The following is a 21262-nucleotide window of genomic DNA, read 5'->3' on the forward strand; positions in this document are numbered from 1 at the left end:
TCCCTCATTCCCCTAATGCACTTCTGACCCTCACTCACAATTCCTCAGCTCAGGAAATGGCGCTGTTAGCATGCTGTCGTACAGGCTGGAAATTACACTCATTTTCCTACTGCCCATGTCTACCCAGTGGCCAAGGCGTGTCTGCCTTTAAATGTCTTTCTAGTCTCTTCTTTTGTCTCCATCTGCATTGCCAGGATGCCATGTCAGCAGATCTCTCACTGGATTGTTGCCGTAGCCTCCTAACAGACTTCCTGCTCTGGTCTTGCCTTCCTTCACTATGTCCTCCACTGCAGAAACACAAATCTAACTGAGTCATCCTCTGGTTAAAGTTATTCGGTGAATCATCATCACGATTTAGGAGTTTAAAAGCGTCAGCACGGTGCCCTTTACAAAGTAGCTCCTCCGTCTATGTCCCTCCTGAGCTCCCAGGACTGCTCTTTTGGGCTCCCCATTGCCTCTCGTGCCTTTCAGCTGCCCTCCCCATCTGGAATTCTCCCCAGTGCCATGCACATCTTCTCTCCCGCTTACAAATTCATCTGCAGGACACACTCAAGTGTCACCTCTGGGGCACCGTCTGTCCTCTCTCTCCTCTTTCTTCTTCCTCTGTTCCCACACTGCCTTGTGGCTGCATCGTGGTGCTTTTCTTTTACAGCATATTGTAGTCATGATTTTTGTCTGACCCTACTCAACTCTGAGATCCTTGAGCACAAAGACTGTCTTATGTATCTCTCAGTTCCCCATCTCTAGAACAAAGCCTGGTACTTAGTATACACTTTAATGTTTGCTGAATTTAACCAAAAAAGTATAAATGAGTTATTTTGCATATAGATTTTGAGAGGACAAATGTACTAACTTGACTTACATTCGTAAACGTGGATCAGTTTCTCCCACCCAAAACCTTTAAAATACAAGTTTAGCAAAATTGGTTGGTCAGGATGTCCTGTAAAAAGGACAAAAATTAAGTATCCCATGGGTACATATTTCAAATTTCTACTTTTAAAACCCTCAGGAGGTAAATTTTGGTTTCCTTTTAAATATGTGAATTAGGTCAGCTAGAGATGAGCTTTTAAAATAATCTCTGGTGGACTGAAGGATTCCATCTCATTTGGAAGTCACTTGATCTGGTATGGTGTTGTCTTTTAGAGATGAACAAATCACTGAGTGCTCTAGTTTATTTCACTTTCCGATCACCTCTAAGAAGAAGATGCTCAGAAGTGAAGTTGGAGGCAAACAGGAGAGGAAGGGAAAAGAACAGGGAGAGATTTGATCCTCCAGAGTTATGTGGGTGTTGGAGGATACAGATGAATGGAAGCTTTTGTGTCCACAGTGTCCTGCTGTGTCCTTGCCAAGACTGGGAAGGACTTTCCCTCTTATTCCTCATCTCCAGACCTAGATCCTGAATGCCTTCCTCTGTGAACACGTTGTTTCCAAAGCCGTTGTCTTCAAACTGAATCAATTAACAAACTGCCACATGCTGTCGGTAAAGTACGGATAAGCAGTAGGTACATAGATAGCATTGTTGTGGGGTCCACTTCTGCCAGTGTGACCTCACATTTACCAGCATGTGTGTAAATCATCATTGTCGGCTATAGCCACTGTATCTACACTGGTGAGAATAGAGGGTGTATAGTAACTTGGAATTGGGTCTTATTTTGTATTTTAGGAGGTAGATCTTACTAATCCCAAGACATTTAGAAACCTGGCTAAGCCAATGGGAGCACAGACAGATGAACGATTAGCTCAATATAAGAAGCGGTATAAAGACTGGGAAGATCCTAATGGTAAGTAACTTTTCTTGTCATTGGACTTTGTACCTAAGTTTCAACAGTAAGTCATCGTTTAGTGGTCTGACATCCACAATTTGTCTTTCCCCAAATTGCTTATGTATCATTACATCTATATATGTTATATATGCACGTATATATACAACTCTCAGAGTAGAAAAATCAGGTTTTGCATGCCAACCGATGGCCATGCTGAGAAGGCTTTATGTAGGTAGCTTGTCAGGTACTGGCAGAAAACTTAGTATGTCTGCTTCGTATAGGGCAGAAATTTCCCATCGTAACCTGCCTTTATCTCTGTGTTTAGGCCAGAAACTACACTTTCCCTTATTGACTTTCTTTTAATTTTTTTTAAGCACCCTTTTGCATTAAAAAAAAATAGTCATAATTACCTTCTAAAACATTATACAGTTTACTTATTATTTATTATGTTTAACGTTTCTCATGTATCCCCCTCAAACAGGCAAAACAAATAAAGGGGAAAAAAAACTAAGCCTAACAATATTCCCTGTGTGGACTCTTTTTTTTTTTCCCTGCCAAGGAGAGTATATATAATAAAAATTGCATAATATTCATAGACAGTTTAGAGATATGGATCATCGCAAAGCCAGAACCTAATAAAACGCAGCTATACATCAATATCCTGCTTTAGTGGAAGATGGTTTGCTGTTAAGTGATATCTGTTACAATAAGCCTCAAAACATGAATTGCCACATGTACTACTTTTGGGGGGAAACGCATTGAATTATACTTACTTTGGATCACTGCCAAACATGTAAGTGAGGGGTAGCTGGGTCGTTGTAAAATTTTCATGCTACAAATGCCAGTACTAACTGCATTTAGTGTCACAGTTGTCACATACTTTGGCATTTTCAAGCCTATTAATTAACATCAATTTTAGTTTTTGTATTTACTCTTTTGTTTTCGATTGTGCTTTAATTTTCTTGAACAGGAGAAACTCCTGCCTACCACTATGGCACCCACTACTCATCTGCAATGATTGTGGCTTCATACCTAGTAAGGATGGAGCCTTTCACACAGATATTCTTGAGACTACAGGTAAAACTCTAAATTTAGAATTTTTCCATTTTATTGAAGCTGCCTTCCTATTTAAAATTGTTGGGGTTTTTTTTTAATGTTGTTATCTTGCCTTACAAGAAACCCTGTGACGTTTTAGTCACAAAAGTATTCAAACATAATTAAAGTAGAATTTCACTGGACCAAAATTTATGAATAAAGTTAGAATTTGTTTACAATAAACAGGTGCCAGGGTCCTTGGGTCAAATAAGCAAATGGCATATGCTTTCCAGCCTTAACTGGTTGAATTCAACAAACATTCAAAAAAGAGTAATAGAGCCTAACTCATTTGCTGTCTTCTTTATTATAATTGCTTTTCTCTACATTCTCTTTCGTTTATTCAGCAAATATTTTTGGAATACCTACTGTATGCCAGGCACTGTACTAGATGCTTGGAGGATATCAGTGAATAAAGACGAAAGCCCTGCCTTGTGGAGCTTATATATTTTAGTTGAAGGAGACAGACACACATAATAATTAAGTATATTGTAAAGTGCTTTAGAGTGTGATAAAAGCTATCAAAAAAATAGAGAGCAGGGAAAGAGGGTGGGAAGTGTCGGGATGGGAGGTGCAGGATGCAGTTTTAAATAGAGTGGTCAGAGTGGGTCTCCTTGCAAAGGTGATTTCTGCACAAAAACCTGAAGGAGATGAGGGCCGTGCTCGGCCGATATCTGGAGAAAGTGTGTTCCAGGCAGAGGGAGCAGCCCGTGCAAGGGCCCTAAGTTAGGCATGTGCCTGAGGCGTTTGAGGAACAGCCAGGAAGCCACTGTGTCTGGAGCAGAGTAAGTGCAGGGGAAGGTCACAGGGGGTGCGGTCAGAGAGGTAACAGAGGCCAGATTGTGGCAGGCGTTGGCGGCCTTTGTGTGGACTTTGGCATTTTCCCACAGTGAGCTTCATCATGAAGACGAACATACTGTTTGCACTTAAAACACAGCACAGGGAGTTTGACTGAAGAAGAGGGTAGTGTATCTGTGAGGCTCTGTAAGCAAAAGAAATCCCTTTGCTGTTTGAATTTGTTTTATTAATCTATAACTTTTGATCACCTTCCTAGTTCTCCATGTAGTTCTCGTTGGTATGAGAACTTGAGTGTCATGTTAATTTATAAAATTAGTCAAACGCATATATAACTTGAACATTTCCAACTATAGATGACTACATTAGAATCTCTTTTTAGGAGAGCTTCATCAAACTATGGAAGAACTCCTATCTCATTATAGTCTCGCGTCCTCTCTAAAAACTAGTGTTTTTTTAATGACTTTTTAAAGTCTTTATATTTGGATTTCACTTCGATTGCAAGACAGATACACTGAGCACCCTTTGTAGGGAGTACCCCAAAGAGAATTAGATTAATTTTCTTTTTGTAATTATTTAAAATTATGTGTATTTGACATAGGATGATGGGAAATTGAAATGTCATCAAACATATGTATGTGGGGTTTTCCAGCCCTTGAGCTTGAGAGAAGCTGCGAGGTGGGGTGGTTCTCTAACAGAGAGGTGCCTTCTCATTCTGCCCACAGGGAGGCCACTTTGACCTGGCTGACCGGATGTTTCACAGTGTGCGCGAGGCCTGGTATTCAGCGTCAAAGCACAACATGGCAGACGTAAAAGAACTTATCCCAGAATTTTTTTACTTACCAGAATTCCTGTTCAATTCCAACAATTTTGATCTAGGTACGTAGAACTGTGGCACTGTCTTAGCAACGTTAGGCAGGGAAAGACGCACAGAAGCAAGTCACTTTTCTGAAGATTGTCTGCAGCAGACACTGACAAGATGTCCTTCTGGTTTCAGCTGCTGTTATTTACTATGATTGGGTTTGTGTGATGAAATATAAAAAGAAAAATAGATTTATACCCCAAAATATCTCTCTCAAACCTAGAATTTGCGAAACATTTATAATTGACAAAGATTACATCTAATGGTCAGAATGTTATTTCAGTGAAAACGAAGGCGAGGTGAAAATTTATTTGAAGATTATTACAGTTGAAGCCCATTAATAGCCAAGAGTGGTGTATCCAAACTTTTCATGTATTGTTTTAGTTTTGAGGCATTCTCGGCTTGTATGCTAATATGTCTTAAAATTAGAATTTCAGAATAGCTTGGTAAATCCCTCTTCTTTACCTGTTAGGGTCTTTTTTTTCTAGAAAAGCAGGACCAAAGCAACATTTATCAAAGGAGAAAATCATCAGCACTCTGCTCCGTGTATATTGTCTAACAGTTACACGAAGGAGATTTGACTTTGGCTCCACTTTCTTGGAACACAGTTTGCTGATCTATGTTTCTGGCTATTTCTTTTAAAACATATCAAAATTCCATTGTTTCCACTTTAGAATAATGCTGCCAAATATTGTTCTGTGTTCCCATTTTTTTCATATCCCCTGTTTTATGCTGTATTTAAGAGTTCAACTTATAAATCATTACTATACTACCTCAGAAAGTTTCATCAACAGAAAATTCAGGGAAATATTCATATCTAATACATTTGAGTGATTTTTCTTTAACTTTTTAAAAACAATTTTTACTTAATTGTCCATCAGCAGTTTTAACCTTGTGAAGTTATAGCTCCAAGTCCACTGGGAAAAATAACACTCTCGAGAGCCCCAGTAAAAGTCCTGAAATTGAGTCTCATTACCTCTCATCCGGCCTGGAGCTCACCTTTGAGCAGCTGACAACACCAAGTTCTATGACTTAGAACTGGAGGGAGTGAATGGTTCCTCAAAGGACTAGGATAGATGGTGAACAGGGAAAAACAGGTGTATTCCAGCATTTTAATATGGATGCACGTTAGTGTTTCATTTTTTTTCACTTAAATTCACCTTTGGAGAATGCTACTCTCTTCCCTGGCGATATCACTTTCAAAGAGACAAATATGGAGAGGTGCAGAAGGAAAGAGGGACCCTCAACCTTCAGAAACACTGGATCCGTTAGAATAATCTATGTTGCAAAAATGTTCTTGCCAGACCACTTACAAACCCAGCCAAAGGATTCACTTTTAATAAATAAGTAAATAAAAGAAGGGTTATGTATTTTTCTCATGCTCACCTTCATAACAAATCATCTTCTCTTCATGAAATCACACACTTTAAAAAACACTATTTGCATAAAAGAGCTTAAGCCATAATACTTAGAAGAAATTCTGGGTAAAATCTTCATAATGTTGTATTTGACAGTGGATTCTTAGATAGAATATCTAAAGCACAGGCAACAAAAACAAAAAAATATAAATTGCACTCAATCAGAATTTAAAAATTCTGCATCCAAGGGCATTATGAAGAAAGTGAAAAGAAAACGTACAGAATGGGAGAAAATATTTGCAAATGAGATACAGTCATGTGCTGCATGACGACGATTTGCTCAGTGACAGACCACGTGTACAATGGTAGTCCCATAAAATTATAATGGAGCTGAAAAATTCCTATCGCCTAGTGCATCTGGAAGTAGACACTCAAGAGGTTTGTCCATGACTTCAAAGGATTTGCCAAGGGTGAGGAGGTGGCAAAAATCAGCAAGGCTGTGGTTGAGATGCAGACAACTCTAACCTATATGTGAATGAGGATGACACTGAGGAGCTCCTAGAGGCGGTTCCTGAGTGATTGACTGACGGGGAGTTGTTGAAACTGGAACAAGAACACATAGCTGAAAAAGAGACAGAAGAAAAGGGAACTGCAGGAGAAGTAAAAAAAAAAAAAAATTCACAGTGAAGGGTTTTCAGAAGCTTTTGTAGACCTCAACAAGTTCCTTAAAAAGTTGGAAAACATGGACCCCAATACCAAAGGTTTTCATTAATAGAGAGGAATGTTCATGGTGCATTATCTGCTTACAAGCAAATCTATGATGAAGAAAAGAAACAAACCAAGCAAACCACCATGGACATATTTCTAAAGAGTGACCCCTCCTCAGGAAGAGCCTCAGGCAGGTCCTTCAGGAGATGTTCCAGAAGAAGGCATTGTTATCATGGGAGATGACAGCTCCATGCGTGTTACTGCCCCTGAAGACCTTCCAGTGGGACAAGATGTAGAAGTGGAAGACTGATATTGATGACGCTGACCCTGTGTAGGCCTAGGCTAATGTGTGTGTGTGTGTGGCTTAGTTTTAATAAAAAACTTTAAAAAGTAAAAAAATGTTAAAATTTTAAAAATAGAGAAAACCTTATAGAATAAGGATATAAAGAAAGAAAATATTTTTGTACAATGTGTTTGTGTTTAAGCTAAGTATTATTACAAAAGAGACAAAAAGTTTAAAAAATCAAAAGTTTGTAAGGTTACAGTAAGCTAAGTTTAATTTATTATTGAAGAAAGAAAAATTTTTTTATAAATTTAGTGTAGCCTAAGTGTCCAGTGTTTATAAAGTCTACAGTAGTGTGCAGGAATGTCCTAGGCCTTCATGTGCACTCACCACGCACTCACTGACTCACCCAGAGCAACTTCCAGTCCTGCGAGCTCCATTCATGCTAAGAGCCCTATACGGGTGTGCCATTTTTATCTTTTATACCATACTTCTTTGTCTGTGTTTAGATACACAAATACTTAGCATTGTGTTACAGTTGCCTATAGCATTTAGTACAGTAACATGCTGTACAGATTTAAGGCTAGGAGCAATGGGCTGTACCATGTAGCCTAGGTGTGTAGTAGGCTATACCATCTAAGTTTGTGTAAGTGCACTCTATGATGTTCAGACAGTGACAAAATCACCTGATGACGAATTTCTCAGAACATATCTCCATTGTTAAGCCATGCATGAGTGCATCTTATAAAGGTCTAGTATCCAGACTACAGAGAACTCTTACTGCTCAACAACAAAAAGGTAAACAACCCGAGTGAAAAATGAAAGGACCTGAATATACATTTCTCCAAAGGAATTGTGCAGATGGCCAATAAGCAGATGAAAAGATGCTCAGTATCATTAGTAATTAGGGAAATGCAAATCAAAACCACAGTGAGGTACCAATTCACACCCACTGAGATGGCAATAATGAAAAAAACTCACACAAACAGAAAATAACAAAGACTGGCAAGGATGTGGAGAAATTCACAACCCTTGTGCCTTGCTGATGGGACTGTAAACGGGTCAGCTGCTGCAGGAGGCGGTTTAGGGGGTCCTCAAAAAGTTAAAAGAGAGGGGGCTGGCCCCGTGGCCGAGTGGTTAAGTTCGCCCGCTCCACTGCAGGCGGCCCAGTGTTTCGTTGGTTCGAATCCTGGGCGCGGACATGACACTGCTCATCAAGCCACGCTGAGGCAGCGTCCCACATGCCGCAACTAGAAGGACCCACAACGAAGAATATACAACTATGTACTGGGGGGCTTTGGGGAGAAAAAGGAAAAAAATAAAATCTTTAAAAAAAAAAAAAAGTTAAAAGAGAGAATTAACACATGAGCCTGCAATTCCACTTTGAGATCTATGTCCAAAAGAACTGAAAACAGGGATCAAACAGGTGCGTGTACTCGTACATTCGTAGCAGCATTATTTACAATAGCCAAATGGTAGAAACAGCCCACCTGTCTATCAGTAGATAAACAAATTGTGGGATGTACATAAAATGGAATGTTTCTCAGCCATAGAAGTACTGATAAATGCTACAATGTAGAAGAACATCAAAAACATTACACTAAGTGAAAGAAGCCAGACACAGAAGTCACATGATGTATGATTCCATTTCTATGGAATATCGAGAACAGGTAAATCCATACACACAGAACGCAGATTGGTGGTTACAAGGAGTGGAGGGGTGAGAGGAATGGGGAGCAACTGCTTAACAGATACAAGGTTTCTTTTTGGGGTGATGAAAATGTTTTGGGACTAGATAGAGGTGGTAGTTGCACAACATTGTGAATGTACTAAATGCCACTGAATTGTTCTCTTGAAAATGGTTAATTTTATGGTATGTGAATTTTGCCTCAATAAAAAGAAAAAAAAAACAAAACAAAACGCTGTTTGGCTCTCCACCCAGAAAAGAAAGTAAATGATTTAAAAGAAAGAGAACTTAGCTTTTTTCCCTAGTTCTGGGATGAGTACCTTCACCCCCGGTCTTCTTTTTTTTCTTTTTTTCTTTTTTGTGAGGAAGATTGGCCCTGAGCTAACATCTATTGCCAAGCTTTCTCTATTTTATGTGGGATGCTGTCACAGCATGGCCTAACGAGTGGTGCTAGGTCCGCACCCAGGATCCGAACCTGCAAGCACCAGGCTGCCGAAGAGGAGCATGCAAATTTAACCACTGCACCACCGGGCCCCCATCCCTGGTCTTCTTGACCTCACACCCTTGGATGTACATGGAGGGGAGCTGCAGAGTAGCAGAATTTGACCAGAGTTTTCTACAAACCCTTCCCTTTAAATGACATTTTAAAATTGTAGATAGTGCTGATAAAATATATCACACAGTTTTTTAGGAATTATGAGCAAAATTTTGAAAAGCAGGTTAAACCTGTATAGCCTGGTGATTATTACTTGCTTCCTATTATCAAAAAATTAGGGAATGGTTAAGTTTGCACACTCCACATCAGCGGACCTATGCACTGCTCATCAAGCCATGCTGTGGTGGCATCCCACATAGAAAAACTAGAATGACTTGCAACTAGGAAAAACTGCTATGCACTGAGGCTTTGGGGAGGAAAAAATGGAGAGGAAGATTGGCAACAGGTGTTAGCTCAGGGCCAATCTTCCTCACCCAAAAGCTTACCTTAAAAAAAAATATTAGGTGTCAAGAGGGCATTTCAAGGGGACTAGAGTGAGGGTGTGAAGCAGGGGAGGGTTTGTAAAAACTTGATTGTTTTATTGTTTTCTTAAGTCATGGTAATTTTTCCAACCAAGTCAAGACATTCCTTTAAACAATAAACTGATTTTTGTGTCTCTCACTTAATATTACATTGTAAATAAGCCATCAAATAACAATGATGAAAATAGGATTGTTTCTAAAGGAAATATTTTTATTGGTGCTCACTTGGAAGCGCCTTTGTGTTCTAAAATTTGGACGACTGCACTTCCCTATGAAAATTGGTGATGCTACTATTTATCTAACCGACTGCTGTTAAGCTGGTGAGTCAGCATTATTGTTTTTGGAGTCATTTTTACAATGATCCTCTGATTTGTACCTAAGAAAACTATGTAAGCTAAAGCGAACTTTTTGATGTTGTTTCAGAAAAAGAGAAGAAAAAAAACCTGTCTCCTTAGATGCCAGTCCCATTTAATGTGTTTCGTTGTGCATAGGTTTCATAGCAAAGAGTTTCTTTAGTATTTTTGAGACTCTCTGGCTGTGATTTAAAATGCCAGTTGACGGGGCATGAACACCTCTTGGAATGCATTATCCCAACTGCATGTTTTCGTTTCTGCCGGGTGGCCCCATACTCTTTCCAAATGTGTTTTTCTGTTAAACGATATACTAATAGCAAAAAGTTATGTTTCGGATTTTCTTTTTTTAGTGAGAATCCTTACAGCAAAATACCTGTTAGTTCTACAGAGCTCTCTCAAGATTTAAGAATCAGAAATACGTGAAACCACATGCATTACAAATATCTCTAGTAGACTGTGATACTTTCATTTCCTCTTAAGCAGAGAGAGAATTCAAATAGAAAATATCTTTCAATTTGAGGTATTCTTTCAACAACCTCCCCTATGTGAACGGCAAAATTTTGTCAAAACATTAAGAGAAGAAATTCAGTCCTGGGTAACTGCTGATGACTCACCAAGCTTTAAGCGTTCTAGAAAAGCCTAAACAAAAGAAGAGTTTAGGGAAATTAATGGCCCTTCAAATGAGCCGTCTTAAGGGGATTGAATTTGAGCATTTTTTCCAGAACTCTAAACAGTAGCCACATGAAGTGTTTCACTAAGGAGTCCTGTGGTCAGTTAAATTTCAGAAACGTCGTGTCTGATACCCGTCCTAGAGAAGAACAGTGCCCCTTAGGAGTCTTGCTGGAAGAGACGTGTTTCATTATTCATAACTCAGCATTTCCTGAAGTCATTTGACCGTGAGGGCCCCTCAGTTTGGGTAACATTTGACAACTCTCTCTGAGGGAATGCTCTAAGGAGCAGTCTTAGAGAAATGCCAGATCAGATGATCTCTGAGGGTCCTTTCTGGTGGTAAAATTTCATAGTTCTGGTAATGAATCTAACCCACTATTTCTCTGGTACTTTCATATGAAGCTACTATTTAGCTCACTTTTTCATTTGTTTTAATGTATCCACTTGCACAGGCTGTAAACAAAATGGCACCAAGCTTGGAGATGTTATCCTTCCACCCTGGGCCAAGGGGGACCCACGAGAATTCATCCGAGTCCACCGCGAGGTAATGGGAGTGCCCTTTGCAGGTGAACTTGGATTTCACTGGGCCAGTGACGACAATACGAAGAGTAGGCCTTGAGCAACGTATCACCTGTTTGTTCAAGTTACTAATACTGTTTTTATGGGTTTTAGTTATTTTAGTTCCTGTTGGCCACTGGCCAATTCTTTTACTTTCTGAGCAAGTCATAAATGTCAACCAGTGACTGAGCCTGTGTTTTGACATTACAGGCTTTGGAATGTGATTATGTGAGTGCCCATCTGCATGAGTGGATTGACTTAATCTTTGGCTATAAACAGCAAGGCCCTGCTGCAGTAGAAGCTGTAAATGTCTTCCATCATCTTTTTTATGAGGGTCAAGTAGATATCTACAACATAAATGACCCACTAAAGGAAACAGCCACCATAGGGTTCATTAATAACTTCGGTCAGATCCCTAAACAGGTATGGATGTTCTTTTCTTATCATTGATGTTCTCTGTTTCATGTTTTAAGCTCTGTAATGTTTCTTTAGATGGTAGAGAACCATATCATGTAATAATTAAGTTTAGACTGTTTTTAATAAAGGACAGTAAATATCACCCCGTAGGTTCCTAGATTATTGTTTACTCCTCCCATTTACGAGCAGATAAATAGAAATTTTGTTGTTCAGAGAGAATTTTCCCTTGAAGACTCGTGCAGGGCATTCTTTCCTGGACCTGCACAAGACCTGGTGGGAGGACGAGAAGAGCACAGTCAGGGAAACAGACAGGGCCTTGGGGCCCCAGCATGCACAGAGATGGGTGTCATCCCGAGGCCAGCAGGAATCCAATGCTAACTTTAATCAGGGAAACGATATGATCCTATTTAAACTTTAAAGATCATTCTGGGAGCCGGCCCCATGGCCGAGTGGTGAAGTTCATGCTCTCTGCTTCAGCAGCCCAGGGCTCACCGGTTCAGATCCTGGGCACAGCCTACACACTGCTCAGCAAGCCGTGCTGTGGTGGCGTCCCCCATAGACGAGCTAGAATGACTTATAGCTAGGATATACAGCTATGTACTGGGTCTTAAGGGAGAAAAAAAGGGGGAAGATTGGCAACAGATGTTAGCTCAGGACCAATCTTCCTCACCAAAAAAAAAGAAAAAGGCCCCAACTAAAATATACAACTATGTACTTGGGGGATTTGGGGAGAAAAAGCAGAAAAAAAGAAAAGGAGATTGGCTTGGCAACAGTTGTTCGCTCAGGTGCCAATCTTTATTAAAAAAAAAAAGCATGGAGATCTTTCTGGCTGCAGTCACACACACACATCGTAGCAGAGCCAAATGAGGAGCAGAAGGCCACGTCGGAAGCTCTTGTGGTAGTTCACGGAACAGCAGTGGTGGTTTGGGTTAGAGAGGTGCGTATGAGAAGTGCTGTGATGGGACTACATTCCATGGGAATGCCTAGGACCGGCCCTGCACTGCTGCTCCGACCACCAGCAGGAACCTGGAGAGGAAGACCAAGAGCTTAGCCTCTCAGTGCCCAAACGCTGTAGGTCCCTCAGCTTCAGTGATGAGCAAACCTTTGTTGAGAGACTTCATCCCTTCTTTCATCTCCATCGTCCAGGGCACGCCTGAGGGTGGGATGCACCTGGGGTAGCTGCAGCACTGTGCAGAGGCACTCATTGCCAGCCGTTCAGACCTCCCACCTTTCCCTGGTACCCCAGGGTCACACTTAGGTCCTGGCTGTCCTCTATTCCTGCTCCACATCTCTCTCCTGGACTCCCTTTCTGTAGGTTAACCAACTAGGGTTCCAGGACTGACCGTTGGGAACACACGGAACAGTGGCGAGTCTTTGTACATGAAGAGTTGTGATGGACCGCAGGGCAATCTGTAACTGCGCCACTCATGGTGCTATCTGATCCCCCAGCGAAGGAACCGGGTTTCCCGTTAAAGCGAAATGCTTGTTGATAAACGCTGATCACAGCTCAAGAATCTTGGTTAAACTTTTCCTTTTTTCTGAGGGTTACAAGCACAGGAAGCATGTTTAATACTTTCTGGGAAATACATATTCCTAACCAAAACATCCAAACACATGCACTGTTGCAGGATATTTTTGCACTTTTAAGTATAAGAGGCAAGCAGTTTGGAGATGGAGTTTGGATACTAACATATTTCTAGAACCTTCCGGTGACTAATAGAGAGTACTTCCAAGTATAGCCATCCTAGAAAAATCTAAGTTTTCTGGTCACCACATCCACACTTCTTTTTATATACCCTAGCCTGGCACTGCGCTCTATCCTTAGAGCTTCATGTGAAAGCTCTTCAGTAAATATTCATTCATGAATGTGCTTTAAAGTATGTGGGTCTTTTTATACAACTTCAGAGTCTAGAAAATAACAGAACCCTGATCCTATGCCCCTGTGTGTAGATAAAATGGGAACAATATCTTTAAAGGTTTGGGAGTCTAAAATGTATATCTTCCTTGATACAAAAATTTTCTGTATTTTTTCTTCTAGAAATCCAGAATGTCAAATTTACAAAATGTGATGGTGTTATATTCACCTTAAACCTCATTTCATCTAAGGTTTTCCAAATATCTTCCTCAAATACCAGTTTTCCAACAGAAATGACTCTATGCTTATTTTGAAGATCTATAATATTTGAAAAATAGTCATCTTAACTGCACTTCAGTGCTTTTTAATCCTGTAGAAATACTGAACAGAGATGCCAAAGATTTTTTTTTTCCTTTACAATATTGCAGGGTAGAAAGAAAGTGACAGTGTTCATACTTTCAGCAAATTAGTAGCACCTAAAAGACACCAAAATGATGTCTTGTAGAAAAAGGCCATGTTGAAGCCAGAAATAACCCAATTAGACAGAATGTCTGCCAGAATGGGATCAAGCCATGAAGAATTGGTTAGTTTTTAAACATCATTGGAAAATAATTGTCAGTCACCTGTAGTTTGAGTAAATTAATTGACTTTTGGAAAGTTGTCATGAAATCGGTGTAGTATAGAGCATGGTGATAACCCGGGCTTAGGATCACAGCCCTGGCCCTGTGTACTGAGGCATGGAGTCTCTGGCAACCTTCTGAGTCTCTTTGAATTTCTTTCCCCGGATATAAAATGCAATCATACAGTACCTAACAGTTGTGAAGCTTAAGAGAAATAAAAACATAGTACCTGGCATATAAAAGGGCTTAATTAACGTTATCTTTCATTATAAATTATCATCTTCTCTCATACCAGTTATTTAAAAAACCGCATCCACCAAAGCGAGTGAGGAGTCGACTGAACGGAGACAGTGCAGGAATCTCGAACCCACCGGGATCTACAAGTGACAAGATCTTTTTCCACCACCTGGACAACTTGAGGCCTTCTCTTACACCTGTAAAAGGTAAGGTGACAGGAAATAAACTTCTGCTTCATGATTCCATGGGGGTTTTTTAATAATCCTAGTTTAGCAAGAACAGATTTGCTTCTCAACAATAGTTGAGAAGTACTGTATTTATAATTTATAATAAGTAGTATAGCTTTCGTGATAAGTCATCAAATACTTCTTAGAAAGTCTCCTTTTTCTTTTCTATTTTCTTTTTTGGCCTGTGGATTTTTCATCAGAAAGAACCAAACAGGTTTCTCGTCCCTGCTAAGATAGTGAAAACTCTAATATACCAAATCCTGTAGCCCAACTTTGTTACAGAAAGACTTCTGTCATCTTCACTTGTGCATGTTCTGCCAATTTAGAAATAGCAGTAAGAAGATTACATTTTTAGTATGCCAACAAAAAGCATCTTTTTTATCTAATGTTGTTATGAGTTATCTAAAAGGACTTTTTCAAGAGGATTTTTGTCTCTTAGAACGAAAAAGTGTTTTACAAAGTCTTGAAGTTGTCACTTAAACAAATCCAAGAATTGGAGTGTCCAAGTCTGGTTAGTTGAATTGGCTGCCAGCTCTCCGCTGTTTGGCCTCATTGCACAGACTGCCCTGTGTGAGCTCCAGTCCCTGCCCAGCGATGGTTCTGGAGCACCGGTGTGTCGGCAGAGCTCTGGGGCAGAGCAGGGAGTCCAGGCCTCTCACAGAATGTCATGGCCTGTTTTCAGGAAGTCCAAGGGCTAGCTTTAACTTGGGAGTTGCTGAACGCCTACATTGGTGGAAGGTCTGAGCCTGGCATTCTAGAGCGCATCCCAGATCACTCTGCAGTCCCAGCGATCAAGAAGCCAGGCTTGATTATAGGAGCCAAACCCAGGAGTGTCCCCAGACAGGAAGGCTGGAGGGAAGCTCTGCAGAACACCAGTCAGAGTTGACATCCACCTAGCAGGTCTTGTGGGAGACTCAAAAGCCAAGATCTAGGAGCATTTGGTCTTAATATAGGTGTCAGGATGCTAGATTTGTGTGCATTTTTGAGATTATTTTATTATCCCTGATGGCATAATGAAGTTCAGTTTCCCTGTCCCTATTCTAATGTGTTGATTTGCTTTTTATAGAACTCAAAGAGCCTGTGGGACAAATAGTGTGTACAGATAAAGGCATTCTTGCTGTAGAACAGAACAAGGTTCTCATCCCACCAACCTGGAACAAAACGTTTGCTTGGGGCTACGCAGACCTCAGCTGCCGGCTAGGAACCTATGAGTCAGACAAGGTTGGTATTGTTCCTTACTCACTCATTTCATCTCACTCTTTCATGGTCTGGATATCCTGCTTATTGGGGTGGGGAGAGCCCAGGCCAGGGCTTGTCAGCTGTTCCCTCACATCCTAAAGGAAGGGGGGGCTTCACTCTGTCAGGTCAGGATGAAGGAGCCAGTGGACAAGTCACTAGTTTTCTGCAGAGCAAGCCTCTTTGCAAAGTTGTGTACTAGGGGCTAGCAGTTTCCCTTCCACTCAGAGAATTCCTCCACTCGGTCCTAGCCAGCCAGGCAGTCAACATTTCCACCAACCAGAAGAGCCTCCTTTTGATGAGTCACCATCTGGCCCACTTGTCATTTCAGTACAGTCAGACATTGCTTAATGACAGGGATACGTGCTGGGAAACTCGTCGTTAGGCGATTTCGTCATTGTGCGGACATCATAGAGTATACCTACACAGCCCTAGATGCTAGAGCCTGCTACACACCGAGGCCCTATGGTGCTGATCTTATGGGCCCGCCATCACATACATGATTCATACTTGACCGAAACATCATGTGGCACATGACAGTACTCTTAAATGGCTGACGGAAAACCTGTCACCCCTCCCCCAAGAAGTAGCGGCTACTAGTTTGAGCCCTGTAAGTCCCTCCTGGAAAGGCAGCATGTCATGATCCTTCAGTGCCCTGTGTTTGTCCTCGGACAGTCCCTCCTGAGTGCAAGGGAGTTACAGTCTACACAGGCCTGCGTGTTGGACTACGACATGGTTCTGTTTAGTTTACGTTCTCATTAAACAGCAACACTCGTGCTTTCCCTTTACATCTTACTGACTGCGGCAAATACATCCTTTTCCCAGATTATCCCCTTCATCTTACTTAGCATCGCACAATCTGAACATCATTTTCCTGGACTAGAGAAACTAGAGACCCCCATTATGAGCAAAGTCCTGTTTATTATGATTTTTAGCAGCAACTGTAGTTAGGAGGCTGTCGGGGGCGGTTCAGAGAAGAGCTTCAGTGGAAATGTTGCTAAATTGAAAGTGGCCCAGAATGCATGCAGGTGTTTGCCTGTGAGATGCCTGCACAGAGTTCTTCTTGGCTCAGTGTGCTCGCTGTGTCTCAGGCGTGTCTAGTACTTGAGGGCGTGTGTGTCTCACATCTGTTTTGTTTTACAGGCAGTGACTGTCTATGAGTGTTTGTCTGAGTGGGGCCAGATTCTCTGTGCAATCTGCCCCAACCCAAAGCTGATCATCACGGGTGGAACGAGCACAGTGGTGTGCGTGTGGGAGATGGGCACCTCGAAAGAAAAGGCTAAGACCCTCACTCTGAAACAGGTAACAGAATGGGCAGGATATGGACGCAGTCACTCTCAGCTGCCCACACTCGAGAAACAGACGTAATGGACAAAGCCAAAAAGTAGATGTTCCTTTGCTAGAAATGGGTCTAAAATAAAAGGAAAGGAAATGAGAAGATACTGTTTCTAGAAATGATCTAAGCTGGTCCTTTAAAATTGAAGCAAGCCGTCTTTGGGTAATATTTTTTAAATATATTTAAGTAATATAAATGTTTCTCAGAAATTATATGTAAATTGAATTTTTGTAAACCAAATTATATTTGCTATTAATTCATACTAATTTCTTCTCTGGGTGATTTTCATTCTACTGGATGACTAAATCTTTGATTCTTTTATTTTTCTCTTTCCTCTTGAGGAGACAGCAAACTTATGCATGTGTTCAGTAGAAAAAGTATTTGATCACATGTTAGATAATGACTCTATTATAAATTTTTACTTAAAGCAAGAATCTTTTTATAATTAAGCCATCATCTTTTAATATTTGATTCATGAGTGAATTTACCATAAAGTTTTTTTTAATGGAATATACATCTAAGTGTTTTTTATGATACAGATTTGAAAAGTAGTATCTACATAATGTCTGCATTTATTGAGCACCTCCTCTGTTCAGAGCACTCTGCTGGGGGCTTAAAAATGTCAAAGTCCAATCTTTACAATTCTATGAGGTAATTATTGACCCTATTTACACCTGGAAACACCACGGCTTGGAGAGGTTAAGCCACATGCCCAAGTCACACTTAGTGGTAAAGTCAAGATGTAAACTCAGTTGTATGTGACTCCAAAGCTATTTTAAAGCCAAACTCAAACAAATAGTAGTGGCTTAGCTACCTGTGGAAAGAATGGAAGCCCTTGTACTTATACCAACAACCGTCCATGTGGGCCAGAAACTTCTCTGGTTGCTGAGTCTCATGGTGGGCCACATAAAGAGATACAGTGTCCACAGATACAAGGTCGACAGAGTGGTTTGCTGACTCAAACTCTGCTGCTTACAATATTTTCAGTTTAGAAAATGGGCTTTGAAGCTAGTGTGCCAGTAACCCCTCAATAGAAAGCACTTCTTATTTAAAACAGCCTTCTGGGGTTTGCTAAGCATATGGTAAGTGTGTCTGTATGACCAAAATTTTAAGCCAACTCATTATTTAAATAGTAAATACTCAGAAACTCCTAACAGTAATCTAAATCTTTTTCTTCAAAATACTTCCTTATTTTCCCACATTACCATTTCCTGGGGTTCTCTTCATATTCCAGCAGAAGAGGGAAGTTCTTATTCTGGTTTGAAGGAGGAGTCCCTCTTGGTCAGAGATGTCCAGATGTCTCCAGTTCAGTAACAGGAACTCAGCAGACACACCAGGACCACATTTTCCCTTTATCTTTCTAGGATCGCGTGCTGTAACCACGCAGTCCTCACACTCTGTGCATTTTTTTAAAAATCCATTCAGTTGTAGTTCAGAGTTGGTGGCGTGAAAGAATTGAATCAGAATTTTAATTCTGTACTTTGAGGGCCATGATCAAGACATCCCCAAGTAAAACTGGTCTGAAGAAACCCAGGCTGGGCCAGTTGCCATTCTCCCTTCCTTCTATGATACTGGCCCAAATCCAGGAAAGAGGTAACGTAAAAATGGCGATTAGACCTCCACAGTCCTCCAGACTTCTCTCTTCCCCTAGTGGGATGAGGTGAGGACAGTTGACAGAGGAGAATGAACACTCTCCAGACACCACTGCTCGAGGCACTGGCTCCCCCAGCGTGCTCCTGTCATTTCCTCCAGGACCTTCTGGAGTCCCTTAAAGAGCACTGTGCCTGTGATCATCCTGGTTTTTTCTGTCTCTATTGTAGGCCTTACTTGGCCACACCGATACTGTTACCTGTGCTACAGCATCATTAGCCTATCACATAATCGTCAGCGGGTCCCGTGACCGAACGTGCATCATTTGGGACCTGAACAAACTATCGTTCCTAACCCAGCTCCGAGGCCATCGAGCTCCGGTTTCTGCTCTTTGTATCAATGAATTAACGGTAAGTAGTAAATTACCCACTTTGTTTATGTTTTGGAAAACAAGTAGCTCTGGCCAGTGTAAGTAAAAAATGACTAAGTGTTTTCTAAGGTTATAGATGCTTGTTTTATAAAAGCCACTATATTTTCCCTGATTTATGGTTTCCTTGATTTATGATTGATTTATTTGCAAAAGCAAATGGATATTAAAGTTTGTAATCTGGGGCTGGCCCCGTGGCCGAGTGGTTAAGTTCACGCGCTGCGCTGCAGGCGGCCCAGTGTTTCGTTGGTTCGAATCCTGGGCGCGGACATGGCACTGCTCATCAAACCACGCTGAGGCAACGTCCCACATGCCGCAACTAGAAGGACCCACAACGAAGAATATACAACTATGTACCGGGGGGATTTGGGGAGAAAAAGGAAAAAATAAATAAATAAATAAAATCTTTAAAAAAAAAAAAAGTTTGTAATCCAGAAAGCGATTTTGTCTTAGAATCCATTCACTGCTGCATATACTTTAAAGAGCAAGGTTTGGTTCAAAACAAGACATTCTAGAATAGGCTTTTTTAAAACCAAGGAATTTGGAGGATTTGTTAAGAATGTTAAAATTGTGTTGAAATTTTTATGAAATATATTTAAATTATTTATTTCTTAAGTAAAGTGAAGAGAGTAATATTTGGGTACCCAAACAAGAGAAAAATTGTTATAGAACTATTTTCAAAACCGATTCCAAAGTTATCCAAGGATATTATCTCCTCTCAGAAATAAATATTTTATATACAGATAAATAAAATGAGTGAGAATAAAATAAATGTACTGGCCTAGGAGCCCACCATGTAGCCCAGGCCCTCCTGAGGTGGGGTGACAGGAGCACAGGTATGTTGCTAAGCTGTACTGGTGAGCAGAGGAAGCTAAGGGTGAAGTGTCAAAGACTGAGGCCTCTGTGTCCAAGGGACAAGTCATCATAGTCCTCATGTAGATGATGCCCACATATGCACGTCAGTCTTGCAAATCAGTCAGAACCCACCCAACCTCATCCCTGCTTAGCTTTACCGACCCATTCCCACCCTTGCCCTCAGCCCCACCCCAGATCATCCTGCACGACCCGGAGTGGTTCTGGCCACGTCGTATCATCACCTACACAGCCAGCTTTCCTTTTGAGGGACGCTGCATCTTTCATTTCTACCAGAAGATACCAAGTATTATGCTTTTAATCAAATGCCCTGTAGTCACTCAAAGGAAATAAAGAAGAAATTCAGTTCTAGTGAATGACGCTTAGAGTGTCTGCTACTAGTAAGAGTAATCAGAGTTGGCTGTGAGTGGGGAGAGTGCAGGGGTGAAAAAGTTGGATTAGTTTTTCATGGTATTTGAAAGGTTTAAGATGTTAGAACAGCACCTTGGATTGGTCCTGTAAACGTTTGTACCTGAGAGCTTTACGAAAATGGCAGTGCAACAGAGCCGCTCTGCCCTGGCGGTGTTGCTGTGGGCCACATGCTTAATTGCACTGTTTGGAGCAGTTTGTTTGGGGGTTGTTCTTACGTTAAATACTGAGAATTTTATTTATAGTCAGCTGCTATTTGAGCGAGTGTACACCCACTGGATTGCAGTAGTTGCTGCAAACACTACAGAAGCGTTTGAGTTTTCTCTTTTAAGATGCTTTCGTAATCTCTTAATAACTCATGAAAAGATTCCTATTTCTGTTACATTTTTGCAGCCAACATCACGTCTGCTTTACTTCAGTCTACAGTTTTGACTAAGCTACCTTGCAGCTGTCCTTTAATTCCGCTTCTCACTGCTCAGCCCTCAGAACCACAGGATTTGCTCTAATGACTCTAACTGAGGTGCCCTGGAGTAATTGAAGAAAGCTTGCGTAGTGCAGAGTGGAGCGGCTGCCTCTTGTCTCCTGCGGAGACTGAGGCCATTAATTAAAGCTCAGCTGCCGACACTCATTGTCAGAGGCGGTTCAGTGGCCAATACAGAGGTAGACACAGGAGTGCTTTGCTAAGTATTATTTTTGTTTGAGTTTTGGTTTGGTTCTTGCTGTCTTGGTAGAAGGACGGAGAGAACAGGAGCAGGACCCACACAGACAGTGGTTTGGGCAAATCCCCAGGCCTCCTCCCGCGGACCTCGTGCTTGCGTTGGTGCTGCTGTTCAGCTTCTGCTTTCCCTCTGTTCTTCATGACCATCTTCCGATTTCTGTAGGTCCTCCTGT

At 41.1% G+C, this 21262-nt stretch overlaps 1 protein-coding gene across 7 annotated transcripts in view; it reads left to right on the forward strand.

The window, feature by feature from the left end:
• Positions 1 to 21262, forward strand: part of WDFY3 (WD repeat and FYVE domain containing 3) — a 251147-nt gene that overhangs the window by 216236 nt on the left and 13649 nt on the right. For all 7 annotated transcript variants that reach the window (XM_046656544.1, XM_046656548.1, XM_046656546.1 and 4 more), the window contains 9 exons: positions 1664 to 1781; positions 2734 to 2840; positions 4376 to 4529; positions 11040 to 11131; positions 11356 to 11568; positions 14333 to 14480; positions 15568 to 15722; positions 16881 to 17039; positions 18894 to 19073. In XM_046656544.1, the coding sequence (XP_046512500.1) occupies positions 1664 to 1781; positions 2734 to 2840; positions 4376 to 4529; positions 11040 to 11131; positions 11356 to 11568; positions 14333 to 14480; positions 15568 to 15722; positions 16881 to 17039; positions 18894 to 19073 (1326 nt within the window). The remainder of the gene's footprint in view (positions 1 to 1663; positions 1782 to 2733; positions 2841 to 4375; positions 4530 to 11039; positions 11132 to 11355; positions 11569 to 14332; positions 14481 to 15567; positions 15723 to 16880; positions 17040 to 18893; positions 19074 to 21262) is intronic.

The sequence above is a fragment of the Equus quagga genome, chromosome 3 (assembly GCF_021613505.1).
Source record: "Equus quagga isolate Etosha38 chromosome 3, UCLA_HA_Equagga_1.0, whole genome shotgun sequence".
NCBI classification, from domain to species: Eukaryota; Metazoa; Chordata; class Mammalia; order Perissodactyla; family Equidae; genus Equus; species Equus quagga.